This window comes from Eurytemora carolleeae, unplaced genomic scaffold (genome assembly GCF_000591075.1).
Source record: "Eurytemora carolleeae unplaced genomic scaffold, Eaff_2.0 scaffold1010, whole genome shotgun sequence".
NCBI classification, from domain to species: Eukaryota; Metazoa; Arthropoda; class Copepoda; order Calanoida; family Temoridae; genus Eurytemora; species Eurytemora carolleeae.
This window is the reverse complement of record NW_019396915.1, coordinates 38,987-60,888: the sequence shown is the minus strand read 5'-3', so window position 1 is coordinate 60,888 and position 21,902 is coordinate 38,987. Positions and strand designations below refer to the sequence as shown.

Below are 21,902 nucleotides of genomic sequence, written 5' to 3'. Positions count from 1 at the left end.
TTTGAATCAAATCTTAAGACTTTGACACATTTGAAATTGAGCTTGAGTGTCTGTTTGTGTCCTATGAACATCAAAACGGCTGAACCGATCAACATAATTTTTTTGTGGTAAACCACTAATTTGGAAACAGGAAAAACAATCGGAACAAAACTTGCTAAACTAGCTTAACTTATAATAATAAAAATTGTGAGACAAAAGTCCTTATATTAGCCGAGTATATCACAATTGAGCAAATTTGAGTTTTGGACTTCAAAAAGGTGTTTGATCAACTACACTTTTCAGAAAAACAGTAAAAAATTTAGTTAGTGTGTTATTTACAGGAAAATTTTACTTGTTTAATAAAACTATTTTAACTAAGATTAGTTTTTTTACTGACGTACTTAATACTTACCCTCTGTATGTTTGCAAAATGTATTCTTAATCATAAAGTTGGAAAAATAAAGTTTTTGGACTTCTGAAAGGTGTTTGATTAACTAATATTTTCCTACAGGATTTTCTTAAAGTTTTCTTAAAAACATTCAAAAAATTTTGTTAACAACAACTGTTGCTTTAGAAAGATGTCTTTTGCTTTACATACATGATACAGTAGCCTTTGCAGTTTTTGTTATGAAAACAAACTATCGTTAATTAGCATATATACGCTCTATAGTAAACAGACAAACTGTTTTAAACATTGTTTTGAATTTGAAGCTTTACGTAATGAAGACCCCCCCCCCAAATGCACTAAAAGAAATGACTAATATAGAACAGTTTTTCAAAAAAACATTTTTTTCTCTGCTTGAAAGTCTGAATATGTGTTGAGGACACAAATAAACATTGACAAGCTGTGGAATTCTAAAAATGTGTGAATTCATTATATAAGATATAGACTAGGGGTGGGAACATTATATAAGATATAGACTAGGGGTGGGAACATTAAATAAGATATAGACTAGGGGTGGGAACATTATATAAGATATATACTAGGGGTGGGAACATTATATAAGATATAGACTAGGGGTGGGAACATCATTTAAGATATATACTAGGGGTGGGAACATTATATAAGATATAGACTAGTGGTGGGAACATTATATAAGATATAGACTAGGGGTGGGAACATTATAAGATATAGACTAGGGGTGGGAACATTATATAAGATAAAGACTAAGGACAGCATGTAACATTTTAGTAGATTCCTCATTGGGTTATTTGGCAATCTTAAATATTATTATTCATAACTCCTATTATTAAAGAGCTATCATAAAAAGAATGTTTTAAATTTTTTTACGCTTCCAAATACATTTGGTCGTCTTATACTTTTGCATTAAATCAAAACCATAGGAGCAACGTTGTAACAGACATGTTTCATAGATTTTACCTTTTTCCTTAATCTTAAAAGGACTGTCTTTGTAATTATTAGTGACTCCTGATTAAAGAGGGTCATCTTCCGATTCACAAGGGTGCCCTTTTCAATAATGTGCAATATATATTGTCTGTTTTCTAGCTTCTAACAATTTCCTTCATTGTTTCTGTTGCAATAAATCCGTAAGTCACCTTATTAGAGAAACCAAAATTGATCAAAAATAATGTTTTTATTGAGAAAGATAAGTTGAGAGTCACTTTAAAATACGTTTACAGTCTCTTTAACAAATCTTAGTCTAGTCCTGTGTGGACATATTTTTCAAACATTAGCTTGTCTAACGTTAAAACAACAAAATATTTAAAAATTTGAAACAAACACTTCCACAGATAGTTTAAAACTAAATTTTCCTAACACAATATTAAAAATCTCCAATCATAAGATTTCGGATGTGAATGCAATTAGAATTTGATATTGACAAAATTTTGTGAATTTTTCTATGAATATTTTTCGGATTCACACATTTCAATTTTCCTTCATTCATTCATTCATTTATGCATCCTGCATACTATCTATCTATATATCTATTTTTCTATCTATTTATTTATTTATATTTATATATATATCTATCAATATATCTATGTATCTATCTATCTATATCTACCTATGTATCTATCTATCTACCTACCTATCTATCTATCTATATATCTATCTTTATACCTGTCTATTTATCTGTCTATACATCTGTCTATCTATCTATCTATATAGATATATCTCTATCTATCTATATATTTATCTATCATTCTATCTGTCTTGGTGTAGAGCTCTAAATTTTTCTTTTTTTCTGCCTCTATTTATCTTCCTAAAGTTATATATAAATATATATTATTTACCCAACCCCCGTCAGCTAAGATTTATTTTAAGGAAATAAATTTTTCTCTTCCCTGCAAAAAAAACTTAAAAATTCCTGCAAATATTTTATCAAAACTTTAAATTTTAAGAATCTGGTTTAGTTTTGGAATGCATTTAGATTTAACTTACTGAATGTTCTAAACTTTTAAACTTTCCTTTCAAATTAGTTTTGATTCCAATAAAGTTGAATTTCTTATTGGGATGTTCAGAATCTTTTAAATGGTACAGTGATAACCAGAAAACTCTGAAATAGGAAAATGACTTTTAGAATTAAATTATAACTATAAAGAGTCCAATGAGCATGAGACAAATCTGAGTTGTGCAGTGTAAACAGATCAATTTCACTAAATTAGTGATTTAATGAGTGTCTAGTAAAACTATTTGCGTTGTAACAACATCAAATACACTTAAGTATTGCAATATGTTGTCTTCCTATTCCATAATTTTCTGGTTATCACTGTATTTAAAAATTGTGAATGTATATCCTTTAAGAAGTTTAAAAGTTTTATTTTTATTTTTATCCATTAAACGTCGAAATGGCTTCACCGATTTTTGTTGTAACCCCATGAAAGGTTTATTACAGAAATAAAGAAATTTACTTAACAATAATGAAACAGAAAAAAATCTTAGCATACACATAAGGATTGTAGTAAAAAAGCATTTAAATCTGATACTTTTATAAGTTAAGAAAAAACGCTAAATATTTTAAAAATTTTGAATACAAAATTTAAACTTTTTCCCAAATATTCCAACATATCGTGTAAATATTTGAAAACACTGCTAAGAGTAGAAATGAACGTATTATCTAAACAAAATATAAAAACTTTAAATCAATCATCAGCCTCCAGGGATAAACCGGAGGGGGATATCAGATCATGATAATATCGTTTTATAGGTTTTTTCTGAATGTCTGAAACATTTTAATAACTAGGCTTGTATCTCTCTTTGCGACATTTTCCGTACAACCAACCTTAATATCCAACCTTGTCTATTTGGTTCATCTGAACAAAAATCTGCTAGAAACATAATTTCCTGCATTTTGCTTAGTGATAAATGTAAACAATTGGAACCGTTGTGAATTTCTGATTGAGGGGTAACTTGAAATTACACGTACAGTCCCGTCAATCAACAATATCGAATGTTTTCCTATCATTTAATTTTTTATTTATTTATTAAAAGCAAAAGGTATAGAATACCTTATTACATCGGAGACAAAACAAGACAAACGATATAAACATATATAATAGGAAATAAGTTCGACAAACCCTAATGAACTAGTCAAGTAAAGATTAGAGATAATACCAATGGCGTTGCTGGGAAGGGAGGGGGACACCGGGGGGAAGGGATGAAAGGGAGACCCTGGGAGGGGCATTTTTAGATCTAAATAAATCGCTCTTTAGTTTTCTGAATGACGAAATTTAGAAAAATGTTCGTACGTTGACAGAAATGATATCCATCTCTATTCCTAGATTCATCTTTGAGTCTTGTCATGTATACGTTTAAAATTAACCTGTTCCTAAATTAGAAAAATCTAGTTTTAAAAGAAAAGTTAGGATTGTATTTCAAACTTTGTATTACTGAAAGGGACTGTAGGCATAGTTTCAAGTGACCGTACTGTACATGATTTGACTATAAACATGTCTGATTCGGTTCCCTTTGATACTTTGCCTAAATTTGAAGTAAAAAAGTGAAGTAGCACGTTGTGTACACACCACTCACGGCGATCAATTTTTAACTAAAAAATAAGCATATATCCGCCTGTAGAGTACATCTTTAATAAGAGCTGAAGGGGGAGATATGGCTTAACAACACAATGCAAGAAGCAAGGCCGACTTTAGTTGTACCAGACTGTAAAAAGTTATTCAAAAATGGAAACACGCTACCATATAGCATAAAAAAAATTCGATCACTTGCTTGTCAATATCGATCATATATATTTACAGTAACAATATGCTTTAAAACTGCTTATAATATACAGTGGGTTATTTAAAATTCTAAAATTCGACCATGAAAACTAAATAATCTGCGAAATTTTTCCTATAAAATGTTATAAAAAATAAATATGAAAATCACGAAACACCCAAAATTCTACAGACCTATATGATCCTTCTGTTCAGCCACTGGCTGACAGAGCTACCCTTTTTAAGAAAAGGATAATTGGGTACATTAGATTCTCGGAACTTAGGATTGGATGAAGATGGAAAAATGTAGAGATTTTGTATTTCTCTAATTCCTAATTCCTAATTCTCAGTCTAAAATATAAATGATTTCACAGGATGTGGCCTGAATTTGACAAGCAGTTGACATACACATCTATCTATCTATCTATCTATCTATCTATCTATCTATCTATCTATCTATCTATCTACAGCGGCGTATGCGAGTTAGCGCGGCATAATTTTTTTGTGTACACCTGGAAGGTTTTGTGCCCCCCCCCCTTAAAAAAAAACCTATTTTGACCAAAGTTCTGATTAGTTTTTCATCTACATAAAAAGAACCTTTTATACTTAAAGGCTTTGCTTGGTTTAGAACATACATGTGTTTATTATATATCAGAGTTGTAAGGAAATAAATTTTGACAAAAACTCCAAACTTATAATCCCTATCTGTGCAACCCGAGGCCGAATTAAAAGAATTCGAGCGGCGGCTTAAATTTAAGCCGCGGCTTAAATATGGTGGGTTCTACTTAAAATTGTATTAAATGTTTCAAGATTTAAGCCGGCGCTGAATTAAAACCGGGTTTTGGCGGATTTAAGCCGCGGCTCAAATTCTTTAAATTCGGCCTCAGATGTCGTAGATCCTTGATATTTCAAAAAAGCCTTAGTCTGAACAATGGTTTAAACCATCAGGTTTCAAAGAATTAGGGATTAGAAAATTTGAGTTTGTGGCGAAAACTTATTTCCTTTCTTGAAAAATGTATTCCTTATTTCAAAATTAATTTTCCCCCCAGAAATTAAACATGTCTTTTTCATATAAAGTTTTTTTCTCCAGTTCATTGAAAATAATTTTTTCCTACAGGTTTGTTTGCGCGGAATATCAAACAAATCTTAGGAGAAAAGAATTTAAAAGGTTGAAAAAATTTGCCTTTTAATGTCAAATTTTTCTTCTCTTTCCTTGATTACCAAAAATATTTGTTCACAGAAGTTATGTTTGTTTGAGCGTTATTCAAATTTTCAGTGTTTTAACTTGCTTAATTTTTGTTTAAAAAAAATTAAAAAAATATGAATAAAGTTGCCTTTTAATATCACATTTTTCATTTTTTCCCCACATTATATAAAATCATTTTATATGTGAGGCTCCCTATGCGTGTGCTCTCACGTGCCCCCCACCCCAGGGGGGCACGTGCACCCAAGGCCCCAATCGTACGCCACTGTCGATCTTTTTATATATCTATTTAATATTTATATATCTATTTATTTATCAACAACTGTTTAAGAATTTATTTATCGTATAACAACTTGTTTCATTCAATCTCCAAAATCCAATTGCAAATTTTTAAGTAAACCGTTCTCAAACGTTTTTTCTTTCAGCTCTATCACCGTTTCAAGCGTTTCTTTAAGCAATTCTTCTAGCATCATTAGCATTTCTAGCGTTTCTCTTGGCAATTCTTTTAGCATCCTTGGCATTTCTTTTGGCGGTTTGTAAATCATTTCTAACATTTCTTTCGAAGGTTTTTCTAGCTTTTCTTGAATTTTGTTCTGCATTTCTAGCGTTTCTTTTAGCAATTCTTGCAGCCGCTTTAACATTTCTTTTAGCAATTCCAGCATTTCTTCTAGCGATTTTTTCAGCATTTCTAGCATTTATTCCAGCGATTCTTTGAGATTTCTTGGCATTTCTTTTAGCGATTCTTTCAGCTTTTTTAGCATTTCTTGTAGCGATTTTTTCCGCTTTTCTAGCGATTAATGCTTCTTTTCTAGCATTTCTTCTGGTAAATTCTACCTGTTAAACATAATATTGAAAAATATTCTTCATCAAGAATGTTTTCAATTTTTGAAATGGCATTACCTGATTAATTCCAGGTGAACCAGGTGGTACACCAGCATTATAATTATTCGTATAATCATTGTCATGCTCTTCATTGTTCTCATTCTCAATATAATCATTGTCATACACTTTATTGTTCTCATTCTAAATATAATTATTGTCATACACTTCATTGTTCTCATTCTAAATATAATCATTGTCATACACTTCATTGTTCTCATTCTAAATATAATCATTGTCATACACTTCATTGTTCTNCTTTTGGTGTAAGATACGAATTTCCCTCTGTGTTTGCAAGAAAGCAAAGCATCAGAAAAAAGAACATTTTCATCCTGTTTAACACACACTGAAGTTTAATTTATCATTTTTTGGATCACATTGGATTACATTTTAACAAAACTTTAAATTTTTTTCGGAAACATTTAAATGATTAATCTTATATAAGTGAGATATAATTTGAAACCTTAATTAAGTTCTGAATTTCAATAATGATCATTAATACTTTTCTCATAATTGAACAAATCTTTTTAAAAGTTCTGAATAAATGTTTAAATATATATATCTCCATGATTAACTAATCGTTACCAGTCAGGGAATAAGAATAAAAAGAAGGGAAATGGCGCTGGTCTGGTATGAGAAAGCCAGTCGCAGTGCTTTGCAGACAAGTCCGTTATCACACACGCACACTCTAGCTTTTGGTACAGACACACAACATGACTACAGTCAAGGAAATTGCAGAACAATGTCGTCAATTATAATTAAGCTTAAATAACGAGAAGTTTATTGTAAACTTTAATCAAATTATATTCTTTGAATGAAAATTTGACTTAGAGTGTTGATATATTACATGTATATTAAACTTATTTTTAAGTAAACAATTAACAATAAACAAATGTACTCTCCTAGACTGTACAAATACCGAGATTCTTATGTACTGTATTTACCTACAGTACATGCCTTCGGTTCGTTATCACTTACACCCGCTCTTTTGGTACAGACAAACATACATGACGTTTCCAGCCTTCTATTACTTGTGCAATTGTAAAAATAGTTGGAAAAAAATGAAGACAACACTTAAAAACACGCAAAAAAATCAAAATGAATAAAATTTATTTTTATCCAACTTGAAGTTGGACAATTAAGAAATATTGCCGTTATTTAATATTAAAAATCAGGCCCGGTCTTCCTACTTTGGTCAGAAACATTCCGACCTTGGTTTAAAATATTTGTAATTGTTTGATTTAACATGTTCCTGAGCTGTTCTGACATATCGCAGTAAAATGTGTAAACACTCCCTGTCCCCCTCTCCTTGGTCTTGTTACCCTGGAAGATTTATGATTTGACGTTATTTAGATATTTTACCGTTTACAACAAACTTTACTGCGGACTAAACATTTCAAATTTACAGTTTTACAAACATTTTCATTTCCTCTCCAATCTCCATCCTTTCAATAAAGAAGGATAGCCGTAGATTTTGTAATAGTTTTGCGAATTCTGATGAAAAAGTTAGGATTTTTTTTAAATCCCCCTTTTTACTCCCCTTGAAGACTTGACCTTCTATTTATTCCTTTATCTTCATCACTTCCGGTCTTCACTTCCGGTCCTTTCTATCTGAAGTTCTTCATATTCCATCTCATGTTTCCTGTGCAATTTTTAAAAGAATTTATTTGATCAACTAATGCATGAAAACGGTGAATTTTAATGTACTCTTAACTTTTTCAAAGTAATCTTCTGTTTTAAAATGATCGTTGTTGTCATTTCAGATGAGCTTAACTTGCAGAATGGCAAATCCGATTCACAACGAACCCCTTTAAACCTTTATCTGAGTAACAATGAGGAAGATATCGTCGTTTTACAATTGGTGATTTTTCTAGCATTTCCTAAAGTTTCAATAAACATTCTATCAAACTATTAGCGTTTCTTAGCGCTACATTTAGCCTTTTTAAGTTAGCGTTTTTATATAGTTTCTTGCGTTTTATCAGCTTTTTGTAAAGTTTAATTAGCGTTTCCTTTCCCTGAGCCCCAAACTTAAGAGCAGGGTATCGTTATTAAACCCAGTGTCGGAGACCGGGGTTAACGATCGTGGAATTAGGCAATTTTGTAGATATAAAACAATTTTGGTAAGAAATATTATTTCCATGGCTATTTGCATATTCTCTTTTTATTTTCTATTTTCTTCATGTAAAAACAATACTCTTTTAAATTTCCGGCTCACCCCGAACCATATACAGAATAATATATTATTATTATTCACATTATTCATTTGACAAATTGACTCATTAATTAATAAAAATGTATGTATAGTATAAACTTAAAAATATATAATATGGGCAATTGTTATATGAGCTACGTACTTCAGCCGTGACATACCATAAGAGACACGCCCCCCCCGTCCCCCCTCTAAAAAAGTAATGATTTATAAAAAAAAATGGACATAATTATGATTTCTGGGGACTTAAACCTATTTTCATGTCTTAACATTTATGCTCAAGAGACTTAATGAATTAACTAATTGTGTTGGTTGTTAATCATTATCAATTAAAAATGTTAAGTTGAGAAAAGGAGTCGGTATCAAAGCAGCTAAAAGCAAAACTCCCATACACCCAAAACATTTTAATTTCAAAAGTCCTTTAAAACAAAATACCCAAAATTTCATTTAAATTTCATTTCAAGGTAAAAAAAAAACATAAAAAAAGGGTTTTTAATAAATTCCCTGAATACTTTTTAAATATATATCTTTATCTTTTTAATTAAATTAAAAATATTTTCCTAATCACTGCTAACTAACCAGGAGGATAAGGTCAAAATCAATTTACTGATACGACTTTCTGTCTCTGTTGGTGCTCCAGTGTGAAAAATTTTTTTTACATATTTTAAATTAAAAACATTTTGGTTTTTATTAATAGCTATTTAGTAAGAGAAGAATAATATAAGAGTTCAATGTTACGTACTTCAGTTTACTTTAGTTACTTTAGTTTAAAGTGTGATTTTGTATACTTTCAGATTTCTATACTCTTTTATATGAAAATGGATTCCTTTTTCTGAATTAGTGCACAAATCTAGGTAAAAATATATTTTAGCTGTTCTACAGTGAGAACCAGAAAACTGTGGAATAGGAAGACGAGATAAAAGCAATATTTAGGTGTATTTGATGTTGTTACAGATCAAATAGTTTTACCATTAACTTTAAAAAAACAATTATTAAGTAAAATGGGTTTGTGGTAACGCTGTTTATTGAACTATTTGAATAACTTGAGTCGTAAAGTCGCCTTCCTATTGATTTTAGAAACCAATGACTGTAATTTTAAAGTTCATTTCTAAACTTCATTATTTAGAACAAGAATTTTACTTTGCTGAGCTGTGACTTTTACAGTAGCAATTTTTTTTAAATTATATAATTCATGGAATGTTTCCATTCGAATTTTATTTAATGTTTCCAGAAATACTTATAGATGCCTTATTGAGCCTATTTCTTCATGCTTGCACATAAAAACCTTATTAGCGAACACATTTGTTGCCTATTTTGAAAAAATGAATAGTACAGATGAGTCAAGCATTCGTTTACTTTATAGTTTGTTTTAAAATGATCAATTAACAGTTTTATGTAAAAATCTGAATACAAATGCAGACGATTATAATATGTCCAAAAATTATGAACTGCTAGATCTAAGATCAGACAATTTTTCTGTTAGGATTTTAATTATCTTGAACTTAATGATAAAATTTGTTTTTTTTTTATGTCCTGACTAACAAGTGATATTCTATATCTACACATGTTCCTCGTTTAAATTATGGCTTTGTCTTAATTTATTGTACCACTTTTTGGGTGCGAAATAAACTTTAATTTATAACATTTTTGTTCCCAAACCATAAAAAGTATTTCTAAATAAAGATCATTACATATTATTTAGACATTAAAAGAACTGCAATTTCGTAATTTCAACTACATAAATACCATTAATCAGAGCTGGGAACTTTTGAATGGATAACCTTTAATCCTGACTACTTAATCCGAATATCCACTGTGGAAACTTTTAATTTTAGTCCTTAATCCACTCTTTTTCTCTCTCTTTGGATATCCCTACATTGTGTTCTCCATTGAGAGTGCAGGAATATAAATAAATGACAGCCTTGTAAATAAATTCTATCCAATGAGAGACCTCCGCAATTTCTAACAAATAAAGAATTTGCAGTCGGCCATTTTGTAAATTAATCGATGAAGAAAAATATATGAAAAAATTATATGAGATTTTTTATTAACCCATATCCCTAGACAGAGTTAACAGGGAAGGGGGGGTGATTTTTTTTCTAAAGAGTCGATATTGGTGATTAGAGCATACTCTTTTTTTTTAAAGTAAAAAAAGTAAATTATTAAAGGGGCCTTTTGAATAGTGTTATGCATTTTCCCAAGGGCGACATCCATAGTCACAATTTCTCAAGTGGCAATATCCCGAATGTGAAATATCCTAAGCAGGAACTCTCCAAAGGTTAGTTTAGGCATTCTAAGTTGCCAAAGGCTGCAATTGGGCCAGGCAGCTGCGGCATGGGATAGGGTGCAAAATGCTGCAACTAAAACAGGCTAGGGCGTCTAGCGCTGCGGCTAGGACAAACTTGGGAAGTTGCCCCCTAGGCATTTGCAAAGTTGGGAAGTTGCCACTTGGAAAAATACCCTTACACACCTCGCCGATGTACATTTGGGCCAACCTTTGCAGTCCTACTTTGGACTGAACCGCCAATTACCAAAGCGACAGAGAAGTGTGCTTGTGAAAAAACTTTTGAGGAAGTATATATCTAACATCACATAAGTCAAAAATTGATGCAGTATGATTAAACAATTTGAATTCTTTGTATTGAGATATTTTCACCGTTTTATTTTGAACAATTTAGTGCAGATTTGCACTAATAACTTTTTATCTATCCAGTTATCTTTCTTTTTATTTATCTATCTATCTATCTATCTATCTATCTATCTATCTATCTATCTAAATATCTATCTTTATTTATCTAGATATACATATTTCATATCTATCTATCTATCTATCTAATTATCTTAAAAAATACTAAGTATAACTAAGAATTGTAGAGTGATGAAAAGTGTTCCTGCTCAGGGGGATGTTTTGACCAGCTTGCTACAGTTTACAGGTCAGTTTGTAAACAACTCAAATATTCACATTTTTTTAATTCCTTAAAAACATGACAAAGTTATTGAAAAATTTCTGTAAAAGCATAATTGTAATTTTTTAAAATCTACTCATTAAAGTTAAATATAGTTTTTTTTTATTCAATCTCCCCTGATTAAGACCCATTAAAGGGACTCTGAGCGTAATTTTAAGTGACTCTAAATGCAAAGAGGAAAATACCCGGCTTATAACGGTATCCTTAGAACCTTTGTGTGTTCGTCCAGTACAGAGATATGTTTATGTAAACTTATCGAACCCTGCTTGTTTTGTATTGCGTAGCGTACAGACTGCAGTGTGTACAGTCTGAACTTTGAAGCTGCCTACAAACGGGGTTTCGATAAGTTTACACACACTTATCTCTGTACTCGAGGAGAACACAAGGGTTTTAAGGGTACCGTTGTAAATCGGGCATTACCCTGTTTGCATAAAAGGGTCACTTGAAATTGAGCTTACGGTCCCTTTTTAACTTTAATAATTTATTTTTGGATAAGGGGTGTGGGCACAAGCTCACGCATACAAATAAAAACGAAATATCTATAAATCTATTTCCAGATTGTTATCAAAGTCTTTCTATTATTTTGTTTTGCTCAAGATCAGTTGAAAGTCAGACACCCCAACGTTTTGTGTTGCGCCATTGTCTTAAAAACTTGAGCATGGGTAACCCTATAAACCATAGTGAACACTTATTTTACCCGGGCTGATCTTGCTTCCTATTTTTCCCTAGGCTTAACTATTTGGTTTGATAAATGATATGATTTTTGTTAATCACATGTAGCATTGGTTTGCCAATGACTTGTAGAAAGCTGGATTTTCAAACATAATTGAGTTGAGCTTACAGTCCCTTTAAAAGAACAAGAAAGCTTTAAGTAACCAAATGAATTTGCCTCTCTCATACCCCTGTTTAAAATCAAAACTATAGGAGCTACGAGGTCACAAAGTTCTACCAGTTATGTCGTATAAAATTGACCTCCTCCCTCTGTCTAGTGAATTAATAAAAATCTAAGAAAATGTCAAATTTAAAAAGAATTCTGCAGCAGAAAATATTCAAACCAAAACTAAGCCACAGGCACCATTAGATTTAACACTTTGAACTTAGTTAATTTGGTTTATTAAAGATAGATAGATAAATAGATATTTAGATAGAAAGATAGATAGACATATGGACAAATAGACAGATGAAAAATTAACACACAGACAGATAAATAGAAAGACAGATAGATTTATTTAAAAAGGACAGATAGACAAAAACACAGTTAGGCAGAGAGACAGATATTCACACAGATAGACAAATATATAAACAGATAGACAAAAAGGAAAAAATTTAGATACATAGATATAATAAATAGATATTAAGATAGATAGACAGAAAGGTGGCCTCTATAGGTTTAATTAAACTAATTTGAATTCTATTTGTTCTACAGAAATCTACTGTTATTTCCACTCTGAGATAGATAGATAGATAGATAGATAGATATATATATAGATAGATAGATAGATAGATAGATAGATAGATAGATAGATATATAGATAGATAGATAGATAGATAGATAGATAGATAGATAGATAGATAGATAGATAGATAGATTGATAGATAGATACATAGATATATAGATAGATAGATAGATAGATAGATATTTTCTATTTGTTTCAGAGAATTCTATTATAGATAGATAGATAGATAGATAGATAGATAGATAGATAGATAGATAGATAGATAGATAGATAGATAGATAGATAGATAGATAGATAGATAGATAGATACATAGATATATAGATAGATAGATAGATAGATAGATATTTTCTATTTGTTTCAGAGAATTCTACCTTTACTTCAACCCAGAGGAATTTATTGGAGCAGGAACTCAACCATTCTCTTAATTCCATTCAGGTACAGTACAGTACAGTACAGTACAGTACAGTACAGTACAGTACAGTACAGTACAGTACATTATAGTACAGTATAGTACACACCAGGGAGGAATAGTTGAGGTATAGCTCAGTACACTCTAGGGAGGAATAGTTCAGATATAGTACAGTACACACTAGGGAGGAATAGTTGAGGTATAGTACAGTACACTCTAGGGAGGAATAGTTCAGGTATAGTACAGTACACTCTAGAGAGGAATAGTTCAGGTATAGTTCAGTACACTCTATGTAGGAATAGTTCAAGGTATAGTACAGTACACTCTAGGGAGGAATAGTTCAGGTATAGTACAGTACACTCTAGGAAGGAATAGTTGAGGTATAGTACAGTACACTCTAGGGAGGAATGGTTGAGGTATAGTTCAGTCCACTCTAGGGAGGAATAGTTCAGGTATAGGACAGTACACTCTAGGGAGGAATAATTCAGGTATAGTACTGTACACTCTAGGAAGGAATAGTCCAGATATAGTACAGTACACTCTAGGGAGGAATAGTTGAGGTATAGTACAGTACACTCTTATAGGGAGGAATAATTTAGGTATAGTACAGTACACTCCTATAGAGTGGAATAGTTCAGGTATAGTACAGTACACTCTAGGGAGGAATAGTTCATGTATAGTACAGTACACTCTAGGGAAGAATAGTTCAGGTTTAGTACAGTACACTCTAGGAAGGAATAGTTCAGGTATAGTACAGTACATTCTAGGGAGGAATAGTTGAGGTATAGTACAGTACATTTTAGGGAGGAATAGTTCAGGTATAGTACAGTATACTCTAGGGAGGAATAGTTCAGGTATAGTACAGTACACTCTAGGGAGGAATAGTTAAGGTATAGTATAGTACATTCTAGGGAGGAATAGTTGAGTTATAGTTCAGTACACTCTAGGGAGGAATAGTTCAGTTATAGTATAGTACACTCTAGGGAGGAATAGTTCAATTATAGTACAATGTACTCTATAGGGAGTTTAGGAATATAAAAGGATTCAACTATAAGTACAAGTACATTTTTAGCTCTGGAAAAACAAGATGACAGATGACTCTTAAATTATATTCCCTTTAATACTTAAAATTTTACTTAAAAATATATTTCGCCAAAATTCACAAATTCCTCTTTTCATCAGACAAATTGGATTGTCATTGTAATCTTTTTTAAAGAGACACCTAGATTACGACAATGCACTTTAAAACTTAATCTGAGCTTAAAACTTTATTGATCTTGATATCCGTTATTTTAAAGTTTTCAGATCTAATGTAACATATTGTCATTTATTCTGGTTTGAAAACTGGAACTTCTATAAAATGTCCCCAATTGTTTCTTTTTAACAGATAAACCATTATTGAAATCAATCAATTTCCAAAATCAAAAATTTTCCATATTGTGCATTCTTAGATTTAGATTAGGATAAAAACATTAGAATTAGATTTGAATAAGAATATTAGAATTAGATTGATTTAGATTAGAATAAAAATCATTAGAATTAGATTGATTTAGATTAGAATAAAAATATTAGAATTAGATTGATTTAGATCAGACTAAAAGCATTAGAATAAGATTCATTTAGATTAGAGTAAAAATATTAAAATTAGATCGATTTAGATTAGAATAAAAATATTAGGATTATATTGATTTAGACTAGACTAAAAGCATTAGAATTAGATTCATTTAGATTAGAGTAAAAACATTAGAATTAGTTAGATTTAGATTAGAATTAAAATATTAGAATTAGATTTATTTAGATTAGAATAAAAGCATTTGAATTAGATTGATTTAGATTAGAATAAAAGCATTAGAATTAGATAAATATAGATTAGAGTAAAATTATTATAATTAGATTGATTTAGATTAGAATAAAAATATTAGAATTAGAATGATTTAGATTAGACTAAAAGCATTAAAATTAGATTTATTTAGATTAGAATAAAAATATTAGAATTAGATTGATTTGGATTAGACTAAAAATATTAGAATTAGATGGATTTGGATTAGAATAAAAATATTAGAATTAGATTGATTTGGATTAGAATAAAAGCATTAGAATTAGATTGATTTAGATTAGAGTAAAAAGAAAGAAGAAACCAAATTGTATAAATTAGAGTGAAAAACTGTTCTCCCTCAATCAACACTAATTGGGAAATCTTTATTCAAGTAATTGTAATCCACCATTTTCTTCTCCGTCATTTTCTGCTCCGCCATTTTATAATTCCCGCATTTAGTGAGTCGTCGTCCAGTTATTGAATGATTTAATTCTGATTTGATTAGAAATTAGAAAAAATCATAGAAAATGATGAAATAGAATAAATATCAAAATAAAGATAAACTTTTTAAACAATTTTTTGTTTCCTGTCCTTCGTCTTTTAATGTCAGTTTTGATTTTCAAAAACCAAGATTTCAAAAATTAGTTTTGAATATCTTGTCTTTGATATTGTAAAGGTCATATTATATATAAATTAGAGATTCTTTGAGTTGCAGTATAATACCGTAATAAACATTAAAACCAGGAAAATTTCAAAATAATATTTTTGTAAAATTCTATTCCTACAGGAGGAAAAGTAGTTAAATAAAACAGATGAAAGGAAATAGATGGTTTGAAGACTACAAAGAGAGGGGGGGGGGACTTTTGGTTGGACTGATTAAGAATTCAGTTCTACTTGAGCACTGAGCCATTTACCTTAATTCCAAAACGCAATTTTAAATAACTAATTAAACTTTTAGCTAATTGTTGTTTTTACAGTCACAATTTTTTCTTTGTTCTCAAAAATAAAAACAAATTTTTGCGTATTTCAATATTGAAATTGGTGCATTTTTCCGACCAAAACTTTTCAAAACTTTTCCTGGGGTCATGTGGGTTTCTATAAGCAAATTGGCCTGATCGGTCCAGCCGTTTAGATGTTTATTGGATAAAAACAAACAACTAGATGTACAGACAAGCAAAATTTATTTATAGCTTTAAAATTCCTTTAATTAGAAGATTTCTTCTGTGTTGCATGCAAACAAAATCATAAAAATCTAAATAATAAATTTTAGTTTCAAGAACTACATTTATTACATATATATTTATTTATATGTTTATTGTTATGGCAATTGTATTATCTTTGTTTTATGTCTTTTTATATTTCATCTATGTCAATGTTTATGTCTTCATATATTTAATCTATGTCTATGTTTATGTTTATATAGTTATATGTATATTAATTCTATTTTTAGAATGCAGAAGCCATTTTTGATCCAATCTTCGATTTCTGGATTCCGGGGGTTCTGCTAAATATTGTTGGGTTATTAGGTATTCATTCATTTATTCATCCTTTCATCCTTTATTCATTCATCTATTCACCTATTCACTCATTCATTCACCTATATGATATATATTTATTTATAGATTTATATTTATCCATATATATGATATATATTTATTTATAGATTTGTATTTATCCATATATATGATATATATTTATTTATAGATTTGTATTTATCCATATATGATATATATTTATCCATAACATCTCTCTCTCCCTCTCTCTTTACAGTTTCCTGTGAAAGGCACCCAACCATCACATCACCAGTATCCCTTTTTTATCACCTCTTCATGCCTGATTTACAACGGTACCCTTTAAAGATTTGACTGATCAAGCATGAAGTAGATATCAATCTTTGAATTCAAAAACTGATTATTTTTAATTGCGTGTTCTCCACAAATGTGACTTACGCACTGGTACTGCATGCAGGCTACAATAGGAAGTATCAGAAATAATGCATTTAATCCTATAAAAAAATATATATTTCGTATTATTGATCAGATAAAGGTTTTTAGGAGGGTCAATTAAAATTACGCTTACCGTCCCTTCAATTCAAACGTTCCGAATTTTGAATAATCACTTCATTTTGTATCCCCTCTCCTTCTTCAGTGTAGGTCTAACTTTTTTTAACAACATTTCCCATTTTTAGGTCTTAAGAGAACTGGTTTCAATATGTACACAGAGTATACACAACCGCAATTGACTTTCCTTGCCTTACATTCTTGGCTAAACCCAACGAGGTTATAGTTTATTTGATGATGTTGTACACTAATCCTTTACTGAATAATTAGACCAAAATCTCCTTCCATTCATTATCAGTAAAATGTCTTAAGTGTACGCTCAAGCTGATTAGAGCAAAGCAGGTAGTTAACTACCAACCCCCTAGCTGAACCCCACTTTTCTATTGGTCAGAATACTGTAGAGCACTACAGTACGCTTAAGCTGATTAGAGCAGGGCAGGTAGTTAACTACCAACCCCCTGGCTGAACCCCACTTTTCTATTGGTCAGAATACTGTAGAGTACTACAGTACGCTTATGCTGATTAGAGCAGGGCAGGTAGTTAACTACCAGCATCCTGGCTAAACCCCACTTTTCTATTGGTCAGAATACTGTGGAGTACTACAGCACGCACCAAAAACATAGTTTAGAGTTAGTTTTAAGTGTGCACTATAAACAGAAAGTACACTGATTCAAAAGTTGCAAGCTCTCACGTAAAATTTGAGGGAAATCTTGCCACTTCTTAACTATATATAGAAAAGATGAAAAACAAGTGTTTAACGTTCTACAGACTACAAAAAAAGTTTATTGAGTTAGTGCGAGAAAATAAAAGTCAAAGACGTTCCGACAATTCTAAGTTAACCCAGTCTTGAGAATGATGCAATTTTTCCTATGAGTCTGGATCTATGTGAGATGTGGCCTGGAAACCTATTTATGCATATACTGCATGCATGAATTGAACAGATTAAAACTAAGTTCTGAGTTTATCAAAACATGGTTAATTCCCTGTTACCCTAGATTTCTTATAGATGGGAAATATGCAGAAAACAGGATAATTCATGAATAGTGGGGAGGGGGGGGGGGTTAGACGCCCCCCTATCTCAATAGTATTTTTACCTTTCCACTTTATATTTTACAAACAATCAACAGGATAATTCATGAATAGTGGGGAGGGGGGGGGGGTTAGACGCCCCCCTATCTCAATAGTATTTTTACCTTTCCACTTTATATTTTCCAAACAATCAACGTACAACTTTTTGACTGTAAAGATTAAATTTTTGTTTAACATGTTTTGGATTACATAAGGAAAACATGGATTCACACATGCCTGATTTTAGCCAAAATTGAAATAAATTTGGTTTAATTTTTTACATTACTTTTTGCAGTTCTAAAACCAAATAAAATTTTTACTACATTTTACAATCATGGTTTATGGAAATGGATTTGAAATTATTTTTCTCGCAGGATTAAAGATAACACTAAGTAATCGATGTATGTATATACATTGACCTTGGAGTAAAATTATAGAGTTGCAACACATCCATGTTCAAAGCCAAGTGTTTCAGGGCCAACTTATCCCCCCAAAATTGTTGTAAATTTTATCTCTGTATATTCTATCTGTGGATATAAGATATAGTAGATAATGAAGTGCGGGGATGATGAAAGTATACTTAACTTAGATTCATTAATTTAAACCTCCGACTTTTTATCCATCAATATTCTCCAAAGAATAACACAGAACTCCCATCCTAGGACAGGGTATCGTCCTAAACCCAGGATCAGCCGGTTTCATGATTTGTAGAGACCAATATTTTCGTTAAAAAATATCTTTTTAAAACATTACTTTTAACTTCAGTTTTTATTTGAAATTTTTTAAATCAAAATCTATAAAAAAAATCTACGATACAGTACAGTACATAATATTACAGTTCAATACAATATTACAGTACATTACAATACAGTACAGCACAGTACAGTACAGTACTGTACAGTACAGTACAGTACAGTACAGTACAGTACAGTACAGTACAGTACAGGACAGTACAGTACAGGACAGGACAGGACAGTACAGGACAGTACAGTACAGTAGAGTACAGTAGAGTAGAGTACAGTACGGTACAGTACAGGACAGTACAGTACATTACAGTACTGTAAAGTAAAATATAGTATAATAAGCTAGTAATGATAGTGACTGATGGTCCTCTATGCAATTTGCTATTTTTGCATGTCTGTGCTTCAAAGAAACCATAAGTTGTGAAAATATGCAAAAACTAGAAATAAGAATCAAGAATAATTTTCTATTAATTTTCTTTATTAGTCCTCTACATTAGCCTAGCCGATCAGGACCAAATATTTGACAGTATCTCACTTTACTCCAGGAAAGGCTGGTCGAAATTCAAAAAAGTTCATTGGTAATTGTTAGATTCTAGAAGTCCATGAAAAACTCTTAAATCTGAATATTTATCCATTTTAATTTGAAGTCTAAAACATTTATTAAGTGATTTTTGTTTTTGTTAAGAAGTTGATTGATAAATTGATTCCTTGTTTGGTTGATTAATTGATTAATTAATTGATTCTTAATTTTGTGATTTTTTTGTTCAATCATTTCTTGATTGATCTTTAGATATATTTATTAGATTTGATTTAATTGACGTCTAAAATTAAGATTGATTGTATCTACTATCTTGATTCCTTTCTTTAGCTTTGAGCTACTCTTCTTAATTCATTGATTTCTAGACCTCTGATGAAGCGCCTGATCAATGGTACCTTGATTGATCTCCCTAGCTTTAAGTTAATTGATTTGATTTCATCAATTTTAGACCTCTGAGGATGCACCCGATCAATGGTACCTTGATTGATCTCTCTAGCTTTGATTTAATTGATTTGATTTCATTAATTCTAGACCTCTGACAAAAAGATTAATCAAGTGCATAATAAATGATCTCTCCAGCTTGATTTGATTAATTTATTGCATTAATTTCTAGACCTCAGATGAAAAGTTCAATCAACTGTATTCTGATCGGATTATCAAGCTTTGATCTAATCCTGATCACTACCTCGATACTCATGTTTGGAATCACTCCTATCTATCACTACTCTGGGCTAAATGGGTATGTTATTAATATATTCTCTGTTTAAAAAGTTATCTGAAAAAAAAACACTTTTTTGTACTATACTTATATCCATATGTTCTCTTTAAGGGTATTTTCCTAAGTGGCAACTTCCCAAATGTGCAATTTCCCATGTGGCAACTTTCCAAGTCTGTCCTAGCCGCAGCGCTCGGCCCCAAGCATGTTCAATCCGCAGCGCTCGGCCCCCTATTTCTGTAAAATTTATTATCATTATTATTATGGTATTTATTCTGTTTTTTTACAGGGATGGGCAAGCCTTATTTTCCACCTATACAGAGGAGGTCTTCCCTTACATAACACCAATCGTTTATCCGGTAAATATTAGAGAAGAGGCACCTTCTGAATCGTTTATCCAGTAAATATTGGAGAGGAGGCACCTTCTGAGTTGTTTATCTGGTAAATATTAGAGAGGAGGCACCTTCTGAGTTGTTTATCTGGTAAATATTAGAGAGGAGGCACCTTCTGAGTTGTTTATCTGGTAAATATTAGAGAGGAGGCATCTTCTGAGTTGTTTATTCAGTAAATATTAGAGAAGAGGCACCTTCTGAATTGTTTATCTGGTAAATATTAGAAAGGAGGCACCTTCTGAATCTGTTATCCGGTAAATATAAGAGAAGAGGCTCCTTCTGAGTTGTTTATCTGGTAAGAATTAGAGAGGAGGCACCTTCTGAGTTGTTTATCTGGTAAATATTAGAGAGGAGGCACCTTTTGAATCTGTTATCCGGTAAATATAAGAGAAGAGGCTCCTTCTGAGTTGTTTATCTGATAAGTATTAGAGAGGAGACACCAAAGCGATTGAGTTTAAATAGAACGAACAAAAAACATCTGGCGCTGGTTAGTCCAGGGAACCTTGAAACCTTCTCTGATCATTAATGCTAAGGATATTATCCTTTTTTAAGATATAAAAGTGTTTAATTCTTAAAAACTCCTATATGTTTTCTTGCAGTAGAAATGCACAAGTCACTTTAGTAGAGAACCCACGATTAAGAGTAATAAGTCTTCGAAATTATAAACTTTTATTTCTAATTCATACTTGATCAGACAAAGTTTTTAAGGGTACCGTTGTGATTTTGAAATTGTCATCTTTGTATGTAGGGTCACTTAAAACTTCCCTTACAGTCCCTTTAAGAAAGCTGAAACTATAGATATGCATGAAACCATGACGTGTTGAATTTAGAATAGAAAATGTTTACAATGAGTTCACATAAACTTGAAACTATTGTAAAGTTTTGTAAATATAAACTCTGCAAGTTATTAATCTCTAAGAATGTTTAACCATTGCTTGAAAATTCTAAGGTTTAATTTTAAAGAACAAAATGTAAAAGGTTACTGTAATTATTAATCATTGATTAATTTACAAAAAATAGAAATAAAGTGGCACCCTTACCGTTTTTCTCTGGATGAAAAAAATAAATGAAATATCCATGTTTTCATCTTTAAAAAAAATTCTATCATGGTTTCTTTTTCTAAAGTGACAAGTGTTTTGTTGTGAATCTGACATGCCCCTGCTTAAATGCAGGTTACCTTTACATTACAAGAACAGTCTCTTTAATTAGAAAATATCTAGATTGGGATGAACAAGAACAGTCCCTTTAATGAGAAAATATCTAGATTGGGATGAACAAGAACAGTCCCTT

The 21,902-nt window shown here is 31.0% G+C and overlaps 1 protein-coding gene and 2 long non-coding RNA genes across 3 annotated transcripts in view; 2 read left to right on the top strand and 1 right to left on the bottom strand.

Annotated features, from left to right (window-relative positions):
* Positions 1 to 5,666: 5,666 nt before the first annotated feature.
* Positions 5,667 to 6,749, bottom strand: LOC111710059 (uncharacterized). Its single transcript, XM_023484080.1, has 4 exons — positions 6,702 to 6,749; positions 6,497 to 6,584; positions 6,260 to 6,384; positions 5,667 to 6,193 (listed from the first exon to the last, which is right to left on the bottom strand). The coding sequence occupies exons 1-4, from the start codon at positions 6,747 to 6,749 to the stop codon at positions 5,810 to 5,812; spliced, it is 645 nt and encodes a 214-aa protein (XP_023339848.1). The 3' UTR covers positions 5,667 to 5,809.
* Positions 6,750 to 9,239: 2,490 nt separating this feature from the next.
* LOC111710062 (uncharacterized) lies at positions 9,240 to 16,944 on the top strand. Its single transcript, XR_002766986.1, has 5 exons — positions 9,240 to 9,301; positions 11,322 to 11,380; positions 13,233 to 13,306; positions 16,547 to 16,622; positions 16,867 to 16,944. It is a non-coding gene; the product is annotated as an uncharacterized LOC111710062 (long non-coding RNA).
* A 3,100-nt stretch (positions 16,945 to 20,044) lies between these two features.
* Positions 20,045 to 21,902, top strand: part of LOC111710061 (uncharacterized) — a 7,723-nt gene continuing 5,865 nt past the window's right edge. The window contains exons 1-2 of the long non-coding RNA XR_002766985.1: positions 20,045 to 20,244; positions 20,510 to 20,579. This is a non-coding gene — a long non-coding RNA (uncharacterized LOC111710061). The remainder of the gene's footprint in view (positions 20,245 to 20,509; positions 20,580 to 21,902) is intronic.